Below are 20,013 nucleotides of genomic sequence, written 5' to 3'. Positions count from 1 at the left end.
GGCGAAGCTTATATACTACACATGCTGTTGTTTTGAGTGCTTTGCTTTCGCTGGAATCATTAACGAGAAACCTGAGCGTGTTCTGACTTGTAACGCATGCTTATATGATCAATAATCCAGTTACATCATCATCATCTGCGTAGCTAACACACTAATTCGTTAACAACAGATGCCTGTTAAACAATATGTTCAATGCAGAAAACAACTTATTATTGTATGGAACCCACTCGTTTACGTGGTGCGTTTATTTTACTATTCTTTCTAACGATTTTTCCAGATAATGACGTGCCTCGCCTTTATTAACAAAAGCCCTTTTTTTTCTTTTGTCTTATGCATGCCTGCTTTGACTAACTCTTCCCTTTTACCCATTCTGATTCCAGGTGACAGCGGAGAATTCGTTTCATGGCAAGGTAAGAAAAATGTGTGATATTTTCTGATAATATTTTAATTTTCAGGATTGCAAAACGCAACTTTTTGTCGAGTATTTCAAAGTGGTTTCTGTTTTTCTTATATGAATTTGTTGACACAGTAGCCAATTTTTGTAAGCCGACATTGATTTAAATTGTTATATAAGTTTTATTTATTTATTTATTTATTGGATAAATATCTGAAATATGCAGTTGCATGTAAAGATACGACGTTGAGAGAGATTGGATTGGCAGATATTTCTTCCGTGGATGTGATTGTTAAGGTTTAAAAAAAAAAAAAAAAAAAAAAGATAAATAATAGTTTACATTTTTTAATTCATAGTGTGTAAATGAAAATTGTTTTTAAAACGTTCACTATTACTTCCAGAAATAACATTTGTGGGCTCTGGAAATCGTACCCTTTATTTTCATATAAACATAGTATTAATTTCATGAAATTTTTATGTGAATATCCATCCGCCACACTTTTGACAACAAAAAATAGATGACGGTGAAGTTAGAATTTCTTTTCGTATTAAAAGAAGTGTTTCAGAAGAAGAGATGCCAAAGAGTTCCTAATTCATATTTTTTGTCGGCTGGGGTCCCACTGATTTGCCTATAAAATCATTTCAAACTGTAATCTTAATTGCGGGACGAGACACGTGAACTGAAATGATGTTTATAAGCAAGATGAGCTGTAGCGTCAATCAATGATTATTCTGCGAGCTGATATAGCCCGGTGTTTGAACGAGCACTTTCTGTGTGTGGAGGGCCGTCTTTAGTTTTACAAATTGTGAATGAAGATAAAATATCAACATACGGGAAAATGAATGCGCCTATGGAATTCACATATATGATAAAGTAGCCCATGGATCTGTCGTATCAACCATATAGTGTCGTGGTGCGCTACTTTAGGTTGGAGGAGTTCTTGGATATGCACGCCATGTTGACGTGCACTTTATTGGTAGTTGGCTCTGGCCATGGGGATTGCACTGCTCGGAAGAACGGAGCGATGTTGCAAATTTATGTTTCATAAATAAGGAGGATTTGCTTCCACATGCTCCTTGAGCTATTTACAGTTTCCCGTGTACGTGACATTATTTGTAGTAAATAATAATTTTTCTCCTCATCCGAAGTGATTATTTAGAGAGACAGCCACGAGGATTTTCCCCGCAACAAATTGGTGTCAGAAATGGGTTTAGTTAACGCAAAAGCGGAAGCCTGCGCGTCTAGAGTAAATCTTTGCTTTGTTTCTGTTGGACGATGTAAAAGTCGAGTGTAAAAAAAAAAAACGTTTAACAAATCTTTTCTAGTATGTCCCGAAACCAAGAAAGCTTAACTGTTGAACATTTTGAGGGCGTTACCATTCACAAACGGCCTTGATTTTCTCGGGATCTATGCGTACACTTTCAGTGGAAATAATATGACCGAGTTGGCTAACATCTCAAAGAAGTAATTTACACTTCGAAGGGCTGCACTTTAGATTAGCTTCTCTGAATTTCAGTAGAGTGATAGTTTCCAAGCGTGTTTAAAAGTGCGTTCTATTGTAATAATGCAGGCTTCGTATGACAGTCCTTTAAAACTGTTTCCATTATATGGTCAAATGTCGCTGGAGCATTGCATAGTACTTTAAGTTGCTCGTAGTAAAGCTGCCTTCTTCTCCTGTTCTTTAGGATCTACTTCCACTTGCCAGTAGCCGCTCTTTAAAAATGCAGTAGGCAACCATTTGCTTCCTGCTAGCATGTCCAATGTTTCATAGATTCTAGACAAAGGGTAACAGTATTTCTTTGCAATGTTATTCAGTTTGTAATACCATTCGTAACAGTATTTTTTGGTAATGTTCTTTGTAATGAAGTGAATAGTCGTCACAAAATCGTTGGTCCCGTATTTTTTTCCAAACCAAGATTATAATCGAAGCCCAGAAACTAGACGAGGGTCAATAATATCGTACTATAGGGAACTATGAAGCTGTCAGTAATATCGTTGTTTTTCAGAAGTTTTCCGAATTCCTCTTGTTTTGCGAATAAAAGAAGCCGAGAATGTTACTTGATAGGTGGATGGCTTCCAGTATTGATCCGGTGTTGTGTCACATTCGTGCGACTAACGTGACTAGACGAAGTTAAAAATGTATCCTTCAGATCCTCCGTTAAAAGACTTGCAGATTAAATCTTTTTCTTCAGCTGGAATGCGCTTCTGATCGGTGAAACTTTGCTCTGTGCTTGCCATAGGGAACTATGAAGCTGTGTCTTCTTGTTGCATAATCGAGAAAATATTGTTAAGAATTTTATTATTACTATTTTTTATTGTCTATTTTTCAAAAGTGTGTTTTTGTTTTATTATTGTGTGAAGTTGTAACTATATGTCTTTTCTTGTGTGGCAACAACGCTTCTGTAATTCTTCAATTTGAACTTTTGGATGTGTGCCAAGTTTGATGGCGTAATAATGCTCTGGTGAAAGCGTCGATTGATTGTGTAGATGAAACATGTTGTTTCAGAACGTTATTTCTTTAAAATATGTAAAATAAATGTTTTGTTTTCTGAACTCGGATTATGCAAACGTTATTTAGTTTCAACATAAAAGTTTGGCGTCCGTTTGACAGGACGTTTGTGTGATTTCGAGTAATTTTGATTTAGGCGTTTTGTTAAAATGGAGTTGTTAAAAGCAAAACGTAAAAGTGAACGTACTTCGTTTACGTTAACTACGAAGATTGTGGAAGAAGAATTGCCTACTTGTACGGATCCTGAGAGATTGCAAGTGTTGTTGGGGCAACTAATTGACAAATTTGAACGCTTGGACAGTACTCAAAGCAGTGTTTTAGAACAAACCAAGGAAGCTGATTTTGAAAATGAATTTAATACGGCTGAAGGATACAGAGATTCCTTTATAGCTTTAAAGGTGAAACTTCAGAATAAAATTGGACAATTGAATTCGATGAATGTTACTACAGATATTGCTTCACTTTCGATTTCGGATCCTAAAGAAAATAAAAACAGGAAGTTCAAACTTCCTAAACTTGAATGAGATGCAAGAGAATTTTTAGGCTTTTGGAGCCAATTCTCCAAAATTCATGAAGATGCGGATATTGTGCCGGAAGATAAATTTTTGTACTTAGTGCAAAGTGCAGTACCTGGCTCAAAGGCAGCTCAACTTTTGAACAGTTTTCCTGTTACCGCCGCGAATTATCCTAAAGCTATTGAGCAGCTGAAAGAAAGATTTGGTAGAGAAGACCTTCTGGTGCAAATCTATGTAAGAGATTTGCTTGGGCTTGTTACAAAGAATGCTACAACAGGCAGAACGGCGTCGGACTTAGGAGTACTTTATGATAGTATAGAAAGTAAATTACGAGCGCTGGAAAGCTTAGGACGCACCAAGGAAAAGTTTGCTGATTTCTTGGGACCTTTAGTAGAGTCGTGCCTACCTGAGAATATTCTACGTGCCTGGGAGCGGATTCGAACTTCTGAACAGGGACAGGAAAAGAGTTCTGAAAGAACGCTTGAAAAACTAATGTATTTTTTAAGGCATGAAGTAGAATCGGAAGAAATGATTAGATTAGCACAATCAGGATTTACTCATTCTGTTAAGCGTCTTAATAAAAATGTTATTTCAGGTAATTCAGATTTAGCAACAGCTGCCGCGCTGGTAAGTACAAATGAAACCAGTAAAGGTAAGCAAAATGTTTGTATATTTTGTGGTAAGCCTCATATGAGTGCTAAGTGTTTTAAAGCTGAAAATATGAGCTTAAATGAAAAGAGGCAACTTGTACAAAAGAAAGGTGTTTGTTTTTCATGTTTAAGAATTGGCCATTTAAAAAACCAATGTAAAGCCAATATTAAATGCCCCATTTGCAGTTGTGATCATATAAAATTTATGTGTCCTCAGAATGTTAGTTCTGTAAAACAAAATGACTCTAAGTTGGATGTTTCCCTTTCTAATAACAGTAAGAGCGAGAAAGTTTATTTGCAAACTTTATGTGTTCTAATTAAAGTTAAAGATCGAGAGAGAAAAATTAGAATTCTCTTGGATTCGGGATCCCAACGATCATACGTTGGGGAGAAAATTATGAAGCGAATGAAGGCTGATCCTATTCGACAGGAGAAAGTAATTCATGGTTTGTTTGGGGGGAGGGAAACTGCGCCTGTAACCCATTCTGTTTTTGCTATTGACATAAGCAGTTTAGATAACACTTTTAGGTGTTGTTTTGAAGCTTTTTCTGAAAAAAAGATATGTGGATTTGTTCCAACAATCAAGAATGCTCAGATTATAGAGGAATTGAAAAGCAGGAAAATTGAGGTCAGTGACACATTTTGCGAGGAAAGTGAAATTGATTTATTGATAGGTGCAGATGTCATTGGTAAACTGTTAACTGACGAATACCTAGAATTACCCTCTGGTTTAACTGCAGTCAAAACAAAACTGGGTTGGACGGTTATGGGTAAAGAAAATGATACTGTCAGGGATAATGCCCTAATAAGTCTTTCCTTGCATGTAAATAATGCTTCTTTGAAATCTTTATGGGAGCTTGAAGTTTTGGGTATTTCCGACCCGACGGAAAATAGTAAAACGAAAAATCTTCATTGCGACTACGAGATTGATTTTCAGAATAAATTATCTATTCGGCCCGATGGTAGATATGAATTAGAATTACCCTGGAAATGCGAATCTACCAATTTCTCAGATAATAAAAGCATTGCTTTGACACGTCATCAAAAAATGATAAAGAGGGCAAAAGAAAATAATTCTTTGAGGGAATATCAAGAAGTGTTTAGAGAGTGGGAAAATTTAAATATTATAGAAAAGGTTCCGGAAAAGGAATTAAACAATAAATGCCACTTTTTACCACACAGACCGGTTATTAAGATGAATAGTGAAAGCACTAAGGTAAGACCCGTTTTTGATGCTTCATCTTGTGAAAAGGGAAAACCATCTTTGAATCAGTGTTTATTGAAAGGACCTAATTTAATAGAATTAGTCCCTGATATTTTAGACAGAATGAGATTTTTTCCTATTGGTCTGAGTGCAGACATAGAGAAAGCATTCTTGCAGTTAGGAATTTCTCCGAAGGATAGAGATTACTTGCGATTTTTCTATCCAAGTGATGAGGGAGAAATAGTGTATAGGCACTGCAGAGTAGTTTTTGGGGTTTCCTGCAGCCCTTATCTACTAGGTGCGTCTATTAAATATCTCTTGAATAATTGTCCATCTGACTTTTTAGATGTGGCTGACAAATTAAAAAATTCGTTCTATGTAGATAATTGTATTACGGGTGTTTACAATATTGAGAAACAAGAGGATTTAATTCAAAAGGCCAAAAGTCTTATGTCGAGAGGCAGATTTAATTTAAGGGGATGGGAGAGCAATGTTGCTTCCAAATATATTACAAAACATTCTGGGGACACACCTCTTTTAGGAATATTGTGGAATTTAGACAATGATACTTTAAGGTGTAATATAAATGTAAATATGATAACTTGTGATACTAAGGTAACTAAGAGACTGATTCTGTCTATTGTACAATCAATTTTTGATCCAATTGGAATACTTGCACCAATAACTTTGCTTCCAAAACTTTTGTTACAAGAAACATGGAAGTTGAAATTTTCTTGGGACGAGGTATTGCCTCATGATTTTGTAAGTAAATTTTTTGTGTGGTTATCTGATATACTTTTGTTGAAAAATGTGGCAATACCCCGATTCATTGGAACCTTTGCAACAGTTGAATTGCATGTATTTGTCGATGCCTGCAAATATGCTTATGCAGGATGTATTTTCACGAGAAGTGTTGATTCATGCAGTGTAAAAATTACTCTCTTAAGAGCAAAATCTAGAGTAGCTCCTATTAAGAATTTGACGATTCCTAGATTGGAATTAATGTCCTGTTGCATTGGATCCCGATTATTATATTCTGTTTGTAAAGCTCTTAATGATTTTGATATAAATGTAATTTTATGGTGTGATTCCACAGTCGCATTATGGTGGATCAGAAATCCTGGTAATTGGTCAAACTTTGTAAGCAATCGTGTTAAAGAAATTACTAAGTTGACAAAACCTGAATCATGGAGGCATGTGCCTGGTAATATGAACCCAGCAGATGTGTTATCTCGAGGTTGCTCTGCTAAACAAATGATTAACTCGGAGTGGTTTAAGGGACCTCTCTGGCTAAGAGAAAGCCCTGAATTTTGGCCTACCAATATTGTTTGTCAGCCGAGCGAAGCTGACTTGGAAAAGAGGAAGGTAAAACTTATTAATGTTAACTTTTCAGAGGATACCACTCCTTGGTATGCAGAAAGAGTTTCTGATTATGAGAAAATTATTCGTGTAACCGGTTGGGTGTTACGTTTTATTTCTAACTGTAGGAAGAAGTCAAATTTGTGTAAAGAATCTAAACTAACTGTTGCTGAAATCATAAATTCCGAAAAAGTTTTGATTCGGTTGGTTCAAAGCTCAAATTTCCCTGACATTGGAGCTCTTAATCCACTTGATGTATTCATTGGTAATGAAAAAATTATAAGAGTTAAAACTAGAATATTGGAACGCAAAGACAATTCTGAATTTTTAACACCAATTTTGTTACCGAGTAAATGTATCTTTACTACATTGTTAATTGAGTCAGTTCATAAGAAACATTGTCATGCTGGAACTCAAATGCTTCAATCTATTTTAAGAGAAAGATTCTGGATACTAAAACAACGTAAAACTGTGCGTAATGTGTTAAAAGGGTGTGTAATATGTCAACGATATAAAGCCAAACCGATGTCTTGCGAAGTTACTCCCCTTCCTGAAGATCGCGTAGGAGATTATAGGGCTTTTGAAATTTTGGGAGTAGATTTAGCTGGCCCATTGTTTTTGAAAGACGGTAAGAAGGTTTGGATGGCACTCTTCACATGCGCTGTGTACAGGGCAATCCATCTAGAACTGGTGACTTCGTTATCAACAGAATCTTTTCTTTTGGCTTTAAGACGATTTAGCTGGCCCATTGTTTGTGGCAGACCACGAACTATTTATTCTGACAATGGGACTAACTTCCGAGGAACGTATAACAAAATTTCTAAACTTAACTGGGACATAATAGAGAATGAGGCAAAAATAAAGAGAATAGTATGGAAATTCAATCCACCAACAGCCTCCTAGTGGGGAGGTTGGTGGGAACGGCTAGTTCGCATGGTTAAAGAACTTTTAAGACGTTCTTTGGGAAAATCAGTTTTATCTTATGAAGAACTGGAAACCTTAATTTGCGATTGTGAGTCGGTAATTAATTCTCGACCTTTAACATATATTTCGGAGAACTCTGAAGATGCTATCCCTTTAACTCCGTCAATGTTTTTGATTGAAAATTGTACTTCGAATGTAGCAGATATAGATAAAATTGACTCTCAGCATTTTTTTAGAAGAATTAAATACCGCACAAAACTTCTTAAAGATTTAAGGAACCGTTTCCGAAAAGAATATTTGGGGCAATTAATAATGAAACAACCACAAAATAAAGTAACCCGGTTGCCTAAAATTGGGGAGATAGTCTTAATAGGCGATGATTTCAAAAAACGCTTGTATTGGCCTTTGGGTAAAATTATAGAGAAAATTCCTGGTCGGGATGGCACAATTCGAACAGTTAAACTAAAAACTCGGAATGGGATTTTCATAAGGCCCGTTCAGCGTATTTATCCACTAGAGATACAACTAAGTGAAAATTATTTAGTTGAAGAGCCTAACGTTAACGACGATAAGAAAAACGATCAGACTGACGTACAGCATATCAAACAGAAATTTACGTCGTCAGGATGGCTTGTTAAGAAGCCTAATGTACTAGACCTTTTTAATAGGATAACATATGTTTTTGAGTCGTTTGCCACTGACTCAAAAAGGGGGGAGGATGTTGCATAATCGAGAAAATATTGTTAAGAATTTTATTATTACTATTTTTTATTATTATTGTCTATTTTTCAAAAGTGTGTTTTTGTTTTATTATTGTGTGAAGTTGTAACTATATGTCTTTTCTTGTGTGGCAACAACGCTTCTGTAATTCTTCAATTTGAACTTTTGGATGTGTGCCAAGTTTGATGGCGTAATGCTCTGGTGAAAGCGTCGATTGATTGTGTAGATGAAACATGTTGTTTCAGAACGTTATTTCTTTAAAATATGTAAAATAAATGTTTTGTTTTCTGAACTCGGATTATGCAAACGTTATTTAGTTTCAACACTTCTCTTTTCGTTAAGGTTAACGGCCTGCCACTAAAGTAAGCGATTCTGACTGGCACATTTCCTTTTGTTTAATCTGCTGAGACAGTTGCAATTAAAAGTCCATTTCAATGTTTATATTTCCTTAGGGGAATCAGTACCCACGCACAGCTTCTCGTGTGTTTTCGTTACACTGTTAATCATGCATTCCATTCTAAGAGGGAAACTAACATTATCATGAACAGTTATCCTGTAGCATTTCAATTCATTTTCATCCATTCCAGACGTCGGTGTTTTTTCGTTACAATTGCTTAGTTCAGTATTTTTGCCATCCAAACAAAATCCACATTTCTTTAAATAGCTTAAGCTGTTATAGCAGCTACAGTTTCTTCGTACTGATCTCGAGTAACTTTTTAAAGAGACACATATGAACCCTTACCCTACAACAATCTATATATATAAACTATCAGCTTGGAGATTAATGCCCGAATAATAATCGTTTTGAGTGCGGCATAGAACGCGCAAGCGGTAAAAGTCCTTAAACACTGGTAGTTTGGTCCGACGTTTGAATCCCACGAACGAGCTGACCGCATGGGCGTTTCGTGGTTTTCTCCATGTGTAACGTGTTAATATGACCCAGTTTCACTTAGAAAACTCATATGTGTTTTCAGTTATGTTGTGTTTCAGTGTGTTAAACAGTTTCACTTATATGCGTGCTAATTTTTTCTTTTTTTTTTTTTTTTAATTTAGTTTTCTTTGAGAAAACAGTGTTTGTGAAGGCATTGCAAACTGCTTTCCTTAAGCGTTGGAAATCTTCTTTAGGTTTTTGTTTTGTTCAAGGCAGCGAGATATCTAATATAGTTTACTTTGAAATAGAGCATAGTTATTTATCACAGTAAAGCTATTTAGATTTTTCTGCTTCAGGTGATCAGCCTTTATGGAGAGTTTCCGAAGAAAGACTGGCTGATTCACTTAACGTATAAAAAGAATTTGGTACACGCGAGCTCATTTAGTTGCCAGAAATGAAATCCAATAGAGAAGCCATTGTCATACACAACCTAAAGTAACAATGAACAGACAAAACAGTTTTTCTGCCGGTTTTACCCTTAAGACGCTCATCTTTCTTCTGTCATATGCTAAAAAAGCTCAAATTGCGTATTTTATGCCAGTTAGCGGTTATTGCCCAGACTTTCGTCGTCGTCATTTGGAACAGAGTTGGGCTTTTATAAAATGGATTTTAAAAATTACTATCGGACGGCTCAAATCAGTATCACCGTATAATTCAGTACTAAGTGTAAATGTGTTATTATTATCTATAACCTCAACAATCCATAACTATGGACGTGTGTTTGACAACTGCATTAAAACGCTCTGTGAAAGTGTTGTCTGTCTGAATATTCTATGTGTGTAATACTAGCTTTAGCAATTGTTAGCAAGCCATATTATCCTTTCTATATTTAAAAAAAAAAAAAAAGTTCTGCGGAATGACATAATATACAGGATCGGATAACAGCTTACAACATATTGCGAATATGAAGAAGCTTCTAATTGAACATTCGGTAAAGATAACATTTACCGTCAGTTTTTATCTTACTAAATGGGCCTTTTTTTTTTTCTTTTAATTTAAAAAATTTATGATTTTATGTGTTGTAATTTTCTTAATCTAGAATAAAATGGTATTTTAGTTTTTACATTTAAATTTCAATTAGTTTTTATGCATTAGCTGAAGAGGCAATGCAAGATTCTTTGTCTCCCCAATCTCTAAAATCTACGCCATTTAGTAATTTCTTGTTATGGAGATAAATTTCTTAACCCTTCATTTGTTCTCGGAAATGAGGGTAGGATTCATCGCGAAATGAATTCCATTCAGCGAAACGTATTGTTCTTTAAGTTAGAGAATAGATCTTGTCATCCATCTCAATGTGGTATGTATTGTTGCAGGAGTCCTGCCTATTGAATGCTCGAGAGTTATTTTGATTGTTTTCAACGCCAAGTCACTACTAGTTTCAAAGTGCAGTTATTATACGTAGAGTGCAGACAATAATTCAATGTGAGCAGGGCCAGTGCCGGATCAGTCACACCGAGTGGCTTAATTTAGGGATGGCAAAAAGTTTAGAAAGAAACGTAGCGTCCGAATTTAGAAGTCACAGAATATGCACCAGCCTGTGAAAACTGTAGTGTCGAGCAGTCCCGTCTTAATCCCTCGGCATTAGAGCGGTCCCTACAACAACCACTCACAGAAATGAAATGTAAACGGAATAGCATCGGCCTAATATACTTGTTGGGCCCCCGGGCAAGTGCCCAGTGGCCCATGCGTTAAGGCGACCTTAACGTCAGGCCTGAGCGCCAGTGATTTTCAATATTTTATGCGTTTTTAAAACTTAGATGGACTTTTAGCTCACTTTCTACTTTTTAAGGAGGAGAAGAGGACATTCAAATATGTTTTTAATGCATCTTAAACGAAACTTCCTTTCCCACCACATATGTATTCTGGAGAATAGATATACTTGCTTTTATTGTTGTTTTAAAGAATGCTGTATTAGTTTTTCAGCACAAGATTAAAGTTTTTAAGAATTCTTTCTTTCTTTTAGCTAAGGTCGCTCATCATTTTCTGAAGAATAGAACAGTTTTCCGTTTCCTTATATCCGTATTCACATTTTAAATTCGGCCTTCATTTTGTTGCTGTCATCAGATACAGACAAGCGAAATTCTCACGTTTCCGGAAAGTACCCGAATTATCAGAAATGAGTCCCAGTCGGGTACTTCATGGAAAGGTTGGGGCTAGGTGGGTGAAGATGCACTTGTGATGTTACCCGCGAGATTACTTCTGTATGTTAGGTGGTGGTGATCCTGCTGATGACTGGTGATAACGCGAGTCTTTCCTAAAACGGAATGATTCTGTATTCTCAGCAGTATACGTGTTCCGTTTGTTTTCCTTATGTAAAGAATAAATTGTGAATTGGTTATTTATTTGCGACTTCTGTCTACGTAGACTTTCTGCTTTCTTTTATGACATTTATTTAAAGTTTGTATGTATTAAAGTGCAGTAGGCTAAAAAAGAGTCCCAAGCTTTTGTAAACATTGTTATGACTGGTTACTGGGGAAAAGATTGCTTGGTTTTTAAATAGATATATGTGTTAAGAAATAATCTTTTTCTCATTGATTTCCATGGTAAAATACTATCGAGTAACGGCGGAGATTCTTTGTAACTCTTCAAAATTTTTACTTCTTCCTAGATTTTATTCTGAATTGAATTTGGAAACTCGGATTATAAGGCCATTAGGCCATCTAGTTGGAAAAAATTAAGCTTATAAAGTCAGTGCATTTGATTTTAATGATAATCGTGAGGATAATAATGCATTAGTACGCCTAATTCTTATAATACTGAATAATTATAATGTGTTACATTCGTTTGAATTCCGACTGGTATTCATACCACGGTCAGTGGTTAATTAATAAGTACCTAAGTTTGATTAGAAGAATTTTCAACATTAAATTTGCTTTATTTTGGAAAAATTCAACTAGTAAAATGTACGCACGTGAATAATTGTTTATATTTTCTTGAATGTCCTACTGTCAGATTCCATTTTTTTTATCCATTTTTATCTAAGCCTATTTAAAGCAAGTGAAAAACAGCCAACTAAAAAAGGTCTTTGTTTAAAGCATATTATTATTATTGAAAGCAATTAAAATTATAACTTTCATTCTAATAATATGACGACCTTATTTATCCGCTTCCTTATTTCTGTTTACTGTCTGTGTGAATTATCAGAGATTTCACTTTGCCCATGCTTAGTTGGATTCTTTACAAGTTCCTATATGTTTTTTATTATCAAAATACACGGTTCGTTGCTGCATTTGTTGTCTGTGAGCATAGTGAATTGCATAAATGCAAAGGTCGTGATTACTCTGAAATTAGGAATCTTAGAGTGTTTTTTGCCTCACTGGCATTTTCATGCTAGGCCACCATTTGTTTAATTTTCCACCTGTTTAACATCTTTCTAAATGTAGTATTTCACTGAATATTTATTGTCTGGTAATTCTCCTTCGCTAAAATAGTTTTCTTGTAAAAATGCCTTCCTCGCGTTTCATTATTCATAAATAATTTTTAAGTTGATGTATATATTAAAGTCTGCTGATAATTTTACTTCCCACCCTCCTCGCAAAATACGAAACACCGTTGGAATAGAAAGCCGAAAATTCTTTTATGCTCTTCTTGTAAATCTTGCGAGTTCTGTAAAGCTTATTCTTGAACAGACAGTTATTTGACTGTTAATCACAGTGTTTCTCTTCCTATTCCGCAAAATTATCGTCATGACTGTTTGAAGAGGACTAGCAATGTAGAGGACTTCATGTAGACTATAAGGTAATCTGCAGTGAAGAAATATCAGGGCATTAAGAGTCCATTTACATCAAATCCGTGTATCATTAAGTTTGATTTTGAGACAGTTCTAGCTTAAATTCATGTATCGCATTCCCCTTTTCAAATCCGAAAATGTGAGGAAGTCAGACTATAATAGACTTAAAGATGGCGTTCATATTGCCCCAATATTTAGTTTCAGTTCTCGTAAAAATTTACAAAGTGCAGTAAACCTTTGCCGAGCGCGGATTGGCGGAAGGCGATTTCGCCAGTTCCATTTTATTGTTTCCATTTAATTTGTCTTATGCTAGAATTTCATTCATACGTGGTTCAGCATTCATTTATGAATACTGAGTGTTTCTGGCATCGGCTTTAGCCAAAAGTTATCAGCAATTTTAAAGGATTTTTATCGATTAAAAAAAGAAGTCAAAGAAATCGTACAGATTGCAAAACCAAGCGGCGAAGGGCTTTCAGATGTAGGAAAGGATATGTGAAAGAATTACTCGAGGAAGGACAAATGAAGAAGGCTCAGGTGCGAAGCACGTTAAATCAGGCTCCTGGGCTAAAAACCGCATCCTGCGTATAACATCGCATGGAATGGCATAACTTCCTTACTATAACATGGCATAGTTCTTAAATGAGAATAAATCTCGTAAATTTGCAGTGTTGAGCCTTGCGCATATACGGTAGCCAAACGAAGGGCAACCATAAATACTTTCACTTTCGACTTCTATTTGCCGAATTTGATGAATAAATAATAATAAATAATAATTGACACAATATTAAATGATAACAATGATTCAATGCAATAATATACCTGAAATGAATCCAGCAATAAGTAATGAATACAATAAGAAGTAGCTGAAATAAACGCAATAATATATCGAAACTGACTAAAGTTTGTGTCTGCGGCGGAAAAGCAAAGCTGGCGAGGTACTTCCACAACAATGCATATTGCCTAGTTATGCCGTGTAAGTGGTGAGCAGGGTTAAAGAGAGCCCTGGTGGTGAATGCTTTCTTAAGCCTTTTGATGCCACTAATCAACAAATAAAGTAGTCGAGGAGATATGACAGCTAAAAAATATAGTCGAGTAGTTTAAACTTCACGATAATCTTCGCACCGTTTTGGTAATGGGGGACCGTGAAAATAAAGTAGTACCAGCACCTTTTGCAGTGTTCCGCACAAATAAAGAAAGAAAAGGGCTCTTTTTATGAGAGCCATTGAAAAACTGCGCTCCTTACCGCGAAACTTTAAAAAAAGTTGCGTCACTCATTGTCCCAAGCAAAAATTACCAGCTTTTTAATAAAGAAATCTTTTCAATTAATATTTGTTTCATTTTTACTTCCTTGTACGAAGTAAAAAGGAAGTATTGTAATCGCGAAAAGTTTCAGGCATCATATTTCAACGTAAATATCCATTTTCACCGCTATCGAATGCAATTTAAGGATGTTTTTGCTTGACATCTGTACGTAAGGACAGAATAAAGGACTCTTTTCCTCCAAAAAAAAGTTGTAAAACTAATTTAAAATGAATTCTTAAGAGAATTTTTCATGGCGTACGTATGTATCTCTCATAACTCAAAAACGAGTAGCCTCAGAACGTTAAAATTTTGTATATAGGTGATCTCAGTTTCTGTATTCTTATATGTTTGTATCGTGCATTTTTTGCTCTAAAAATGATTGAATTATGTTGTTCTTATCTTCCTGTTAAGGTTTTTATGCCTTTAGTAAATCTGTATGCAATATTTTTAGAATTATCAACAATTTAAAAGTTGACACAATTTTAAAGAAACAGTTTAAAAGTTGTTTGAGTGCCGCTAAGCCTAATAATTTTTGCCATGATGGCCATTGCTTGTTTACATTTGAAACAGCAGAATAGTAGCTTTGTTGCCAATCTAGAGAAAGTAAGCTTAGCAATAACAAAGATAACGTCTTTTTTTATTATTGCGAATTAAATCATGCTTAATCCATTTTAGAATATATATTCGAGAAAATAAGTACTGTAAAGGCCCTTATTTTCGCCGGTCGTAATTTTCGCGAAAATGAATATATCAGTGATTTCGCGAATTGAAAATTTCGCGAATTTTATATGAACAGAATCGAAAGTTGAAAAATTTCAAAAGTACCTAAGTAAAGTTGAGAAAGTTGAAAAATTCCAAAAGTACATCTTTTGCATAAAGCAATTTAAGAAACTTCCTTTTGTCCGAAAAGTTCGTCGTCCCCCCCCCCCCCCCGTTCTCGTCTAAATGGCGAGTTCAAGCGTTTGGTCAAAAATGAGTTTATTGAGTGATATTCTAACGAGCTTCAATTTCTAGAGGAAAAAGAATCTGTGGACTTACGAATACAGTACACTTCCGATTATCCGCGGAATTGGGTGGCGCGGACGCCGCGGATAATCTGAAAAAAGGCTAAAAACGGGTATAGCAAATAAGAAAACAGTCATTCAAACATTGAAAAATCGTTTTATGTACAATAAAACGTAAAATAAACAGCAGGAAATGTTTAACTAACGCTTAATATTTTAGCTTATTACGCTTAATATATTCTCTCCGTGAAGTCCAATTTCTCGAATTCCATGTCGCTGCTTAAAACGAGTCAACCAGCCAGAAGACGCATCAAAATTTCCTTTCAGGCCTAACAACTCAAAAAAGGTTTTTCCCTTCGCCGCAATGATAGGACCATTTACAGGAGTACCCTCTTTTCGAACTTGAGCTAACCACTCTCTCAATGCCGCGTCTAGCTCATCAAAGGTAGAACCCTTCGTAGGTTTTCGCGTTTTCATTGCAGAAGCATTGTCCGACATTGATGCAAAGTTCACCAGTTTGTCTTTTTGCTTTAGATTGTCACGCACTGTTGTTTCCGCGATTCCGTAATCCAATTCCATCTGCTGCCTTGTAGCGTCGTTTGCTACTTTGGAAATTAATTCTAGTTTTTGCGCAATCGTCAACAGAACCTTCTTTCGTTTTCCTGATATTATAAATCGGTAACGAAAAACACAAAACCAAAAAGCACAAGCACTGAGCACAATAAAAGATAAGAAATTAACTACGACCGGTTCGCAAACACTATCAGGCTTAAACTAACAATGGCGTTTAGGGAAGTTGACGTGTCAGTAAGATTAAGACGAGAGAGGGCGGTGGAGCGGGCACTGCAAGGGTGAGTAAGAAATCGCTTACTCATCAGAGGGGAAGGTTCCGATAAGGCCTAGGATATTTTTGCCATAAATAAGGATGATGTTAGCAAATTTAACGTTTCTCACAGTTTTGTAAACATTTTTATTTTCTTTGCTTTACGCTTGGGGGGGGGAACTTTGTGCGGCAGGCGCGGAAAATCGGGAGTCTACTGTATTACGACTAAAACCGATTCACACTTCTTGGCGTGTGCGCGTATTTAACGGTATTGAAGCCAAACATGAGATAATTTTGAATGGCTTCAAAGAAGCTGGTATAAATAGTATTCTAAGTGAATGAGCTGCCTTCTATTAATTTTATTGTTCTATATTCGAGAAATATATTTGTGTATTATTCAAAAAATAATTATAAGAAAGAAAGTTGTCAAGAAAAAGCTTGTAAACGTGCAATAAATCATTAAATTTTGGGTAAGTGAAAAATTTGAGGCGGAAAAAAACAATATTTCGCGATTACGACGGGCTCGCGAAAATTGCGAAAATTAAAGCCTCGCGAAAATAAGGTCCTTTACAGTATTTAAGATTTACTTCGTAATTTTCACTACAGACATTTTGAATTTTTATGTATTTTTCCCTTGTCATGAAGTAAGAACTGAATTAATTGAATGAGCAATACTGAATCGTCTGTGAAAAAACTGTTTCTTTCTTCCCCCCCCCCCCAATATTTTCTACAACTTTCACGAATTTTTGAGTAACAAACTCAACGATTTAAAAGCGAGCAATGGCAACACTCTACGGTGGAAAAAAAAGGTCTTTTTATCTCCAGCGCGCAAACTGTATATCGGAAATTCTTAAGATACGCTCATTGCTATTGAACTGAATTTTATGGTTTAAGTGCAAAGAACATGATATTGAATAAATAAAGGTAACACGCAAAACGTTGAAAAACGCCCTTTAGATTTTTTTTTTTTAATTGTTGTTCTTTGCTTAATTTCTTTTATATCGTTTTAGATTTATTATGGTATTTGAATAGAACATGTGGCAACGATTATATAAATCTTAAGATGATATAAATTTTGTGCATTCTGAGTTACAAAATGAATGGAAACGCTAGTGAACCTAGGGCCAGAGTATCGTTATGGTAAACAAATACAGTGAATTTTAAAGAGTGCATTTATTTTATTGTGTTTATGCGCTATCCACGATGTGGATTTAATTCAAACTAATAAGTTTAAATGAAATGCAAGAAAAAAAAATGCGTATAATTTAACATTCCGTACAAGAAAGTCGTGGTGCACACATCAGATTTTTTCCTTTTAATTGCAATGATGTTTAGATTTCTTTAAATTATACATACTTTCGTAACCTGAATTATTTCACACAATTTTTTCATTGAAGATTAATTTTGCAGAACGCGATTTTGTCGTGTATAAGTAATGTGATCCCGCGATCCCTGAGGATAACGGCACTACTGTAAATGCTTTCAAATTATCTTTAATAAAACCCTAAAATACAAAATAAATATTACATGTAAGTAGCCGATGATTGTGAAAGACCTTCAATATAAGCATAGTGTGTAATGTATGAACTGAAAATGTTGTACACAATAATATTTGAAAAGTGGTTAAATTATCTTGCATGCTAGTACAAGTACTGTAGCTAAGTAATGTAATGATTATTAATGCACTGGGGTTGTGCCATTTAATTTTAATTGCACCTTATTTATATGAGAATAGATGAACATTTTTAATAAATAAATAAAGCACTTGAATCTGTTATCAGGAAATCTTAATTAAAATCATCCTAGCTGTAAATCTGGTTATTCAGAGGTCATAAGATTGCTTTTACACTCTGGTTATTTAAGGATATAGATTAAACTTGTTTTCACACTCTGGTATTTAGCTCTGGGAGTTAAATATGAAGTAGCATGCTATGGGTTCAGTTCAAAAATAAACAGCCCCAAATATCCAGATAAAATGTAATTATAAACTGTGATTCTGTGTGTTCATTTCAAACCTTGGCACCTACAAATATTTAATATTAAATGCCTTTTTTATGCATCAAGATTTGTACTTCCTTTTTTTTTTTTTTTTTTTTTTTTTTTTTTAAATAAAAAGGTAGAGTTTGCTGTTTAAGAGTTTCAGGAGAAACTTCTTAAAAAATTAGGGAAAATAATAAACAGCTGCTTGAAAGATCTAGGAATGAAATTTTTTGTAGGAGTCATTTCCACTATATTTAAATGGTTTTTAAATTATTATTATTATTTTGTTTGCCTTCCCTCTTTTAATAAAAGTATTTAACAGACCTCTGAATTTATTTGCACAAAAATATTTCCTATAGTAAGTCTGCAGCTTACTCCCTTAATCTTCATTTCATGTTGTCTGCAAAACTTCAGGTCATGAATCGAGTAACAAAAACCTTTCAAGTAATGAAACTTTCTTTTCAAAAAATTACACAGGCATAGATAAAGTTTCTCATAAGCTTAGAGTTTGGAAAATCCTCATTCTTTTCTTGTAAACTTTAGGTTATGCAGTTTAATAATATATCTGTGCATTTATATACTGTAACTTCAATAAGTTCGTTAAAATATAATGAGATATTAATTAAAAATTTTGGTTCTAACGTAAAAGTTTGATCAAATGTTTTTTTAAATATTTGAATTGCTATGCATAATTTAATAAGTGCCTTTTTAATGTTTTAAAATGTTTAAAAACTTTTATAAACTTAACTGTTTACAAACTTTGTTTGGAAATGGGCTGTTTTGCTCTACATTTATGATGATATATTTTGTAACAATAGGTCCATCTGGAATGAGCCCAATGAACCCGCGCATGAACCCTCCGCGGGGTCAGCCAATGGGACCCATGAATCCAGGAGTAAGTAGCTTATATATAAGTAGATTAAGTGGTATATAAATATCTAATGCGAATTCATATATATATATTTTAATTTAATGTAACAGATAGTAATCATTTGTTTATTTTGTAAACCATCCATTGTATGTTGTTGCTTCCAAAATAAACATACATTCTTTTAATGTTCTCTCTGTGTAAAAGAAGAATGTTCTGTCTGTGTATTGAGTATTTTTAAAACTTGCCATACTTAAATTATTTGTATGTAAACATTGTTGCATTTATCATTAAAAAAAAGTTTTATTGCAAATGAAAATTGGAAATCTAACATAGCATCAGACTTCTACCAAAATGATCTTAAATTAACAAATTAATTGTTGCCAAGAAAGAAGTAAATGTATATACATATATAGATTATTTAGTATGTTATCTTCTTTGATCTAAGTACTTATTATAGCGGCCCCCAAAATTTAATCGCTAATCAAATAAGATGTAACTTGTAGCAAGATATAAGAACACATGGCGGATAGATACAAGATATAAGATATAAGAACACATGGAGAAACAAGATATCTTGGTTCATTAGTGATTCAATCTGAGGGCTGCTATACTAAAAAAGTACTTATATTTATATATGTATGTGTGTGTTATCTTAAACTTATGTGCATTGCCAATACGTTTTAGGCAATCAGAGTAATGGAAATTTTTACTATAATTACCATTGCAATCCATCTACCCTTCCTTACTGTTAGCTGCTTCTATTAGAAATGTAATGCGTCATCATCGAAATTGTGGGATGTAGATTGGCCCCATTGTGTTGTGCCATTTAATTGAGTAATCAGCAACTAATAAAGATATATTTGAATTATTAAGTTATTTTTGTGATTCTTGAAAAGTTCTCCACATCTTCTACTATATAACCTCAGTCCTTTCGCAAATGCAAAATAACATCTTCCCTAGTCAATCACTCATCTCTCATCAATTTACTGCAAGGAACTAAATCTTATCATCATATGTTACTATTTATCTTTTATTCTTCATCCACTAGATCTAGATATGTGTTATAAAATTATGCCATAATCATCTTATTTCACCT

General features: G+C 34.5%; 1 protein-coding gene across 4 annotated transcripts in view; it reads left to right on the top strand.

Moving 5' to 3' along the window:
• Nucleotides 1-20,013, top strand: part of LOC118201102 (single-stranded DNA-binding protein 3-like) — a 231,722-nt gene that overhangs the window by 159,572 nt on the left and 52,137 nt on the right. For 3 of the 4 annotated variants that reach the window (XM_085814469.1, XM_085814471.1, XM_085814468.1), the window contains exons 10-11: nt 381-410; nt 18,865-18,941. In XM_085814469.1, the coding sequence (XP_085670595.1) occupies nt 381-410; nt 18,865-18,941 (107 nt within the window). The remainder of the gene's footprint in view (nt 1-380; nt 411-18,864; nt 18,942-20,013) is intronic. The other variant, XM_085814470.1, reaches the window with a different exon arrangement.

The sequence above is a fragment of the Stegodyphus dumicola genome, chromosome 4 (genome assembly GCF_044657685.1).
Source record: "Stegodyphus dumicola isolate Sdum_Otavi_A_Nest chromosome 4, ASM4465768v1".
NCBI lineage: Eukaryota > Metazoa > Arthropoda > Arachnida > Araneae > Eresidae > Stegodyphus > Stegodyphus dumicola.
Note: the sequence above shows the minus strand (reverse complement) of the source record. Positions and strands in the feature narration are given on the sequence as shown.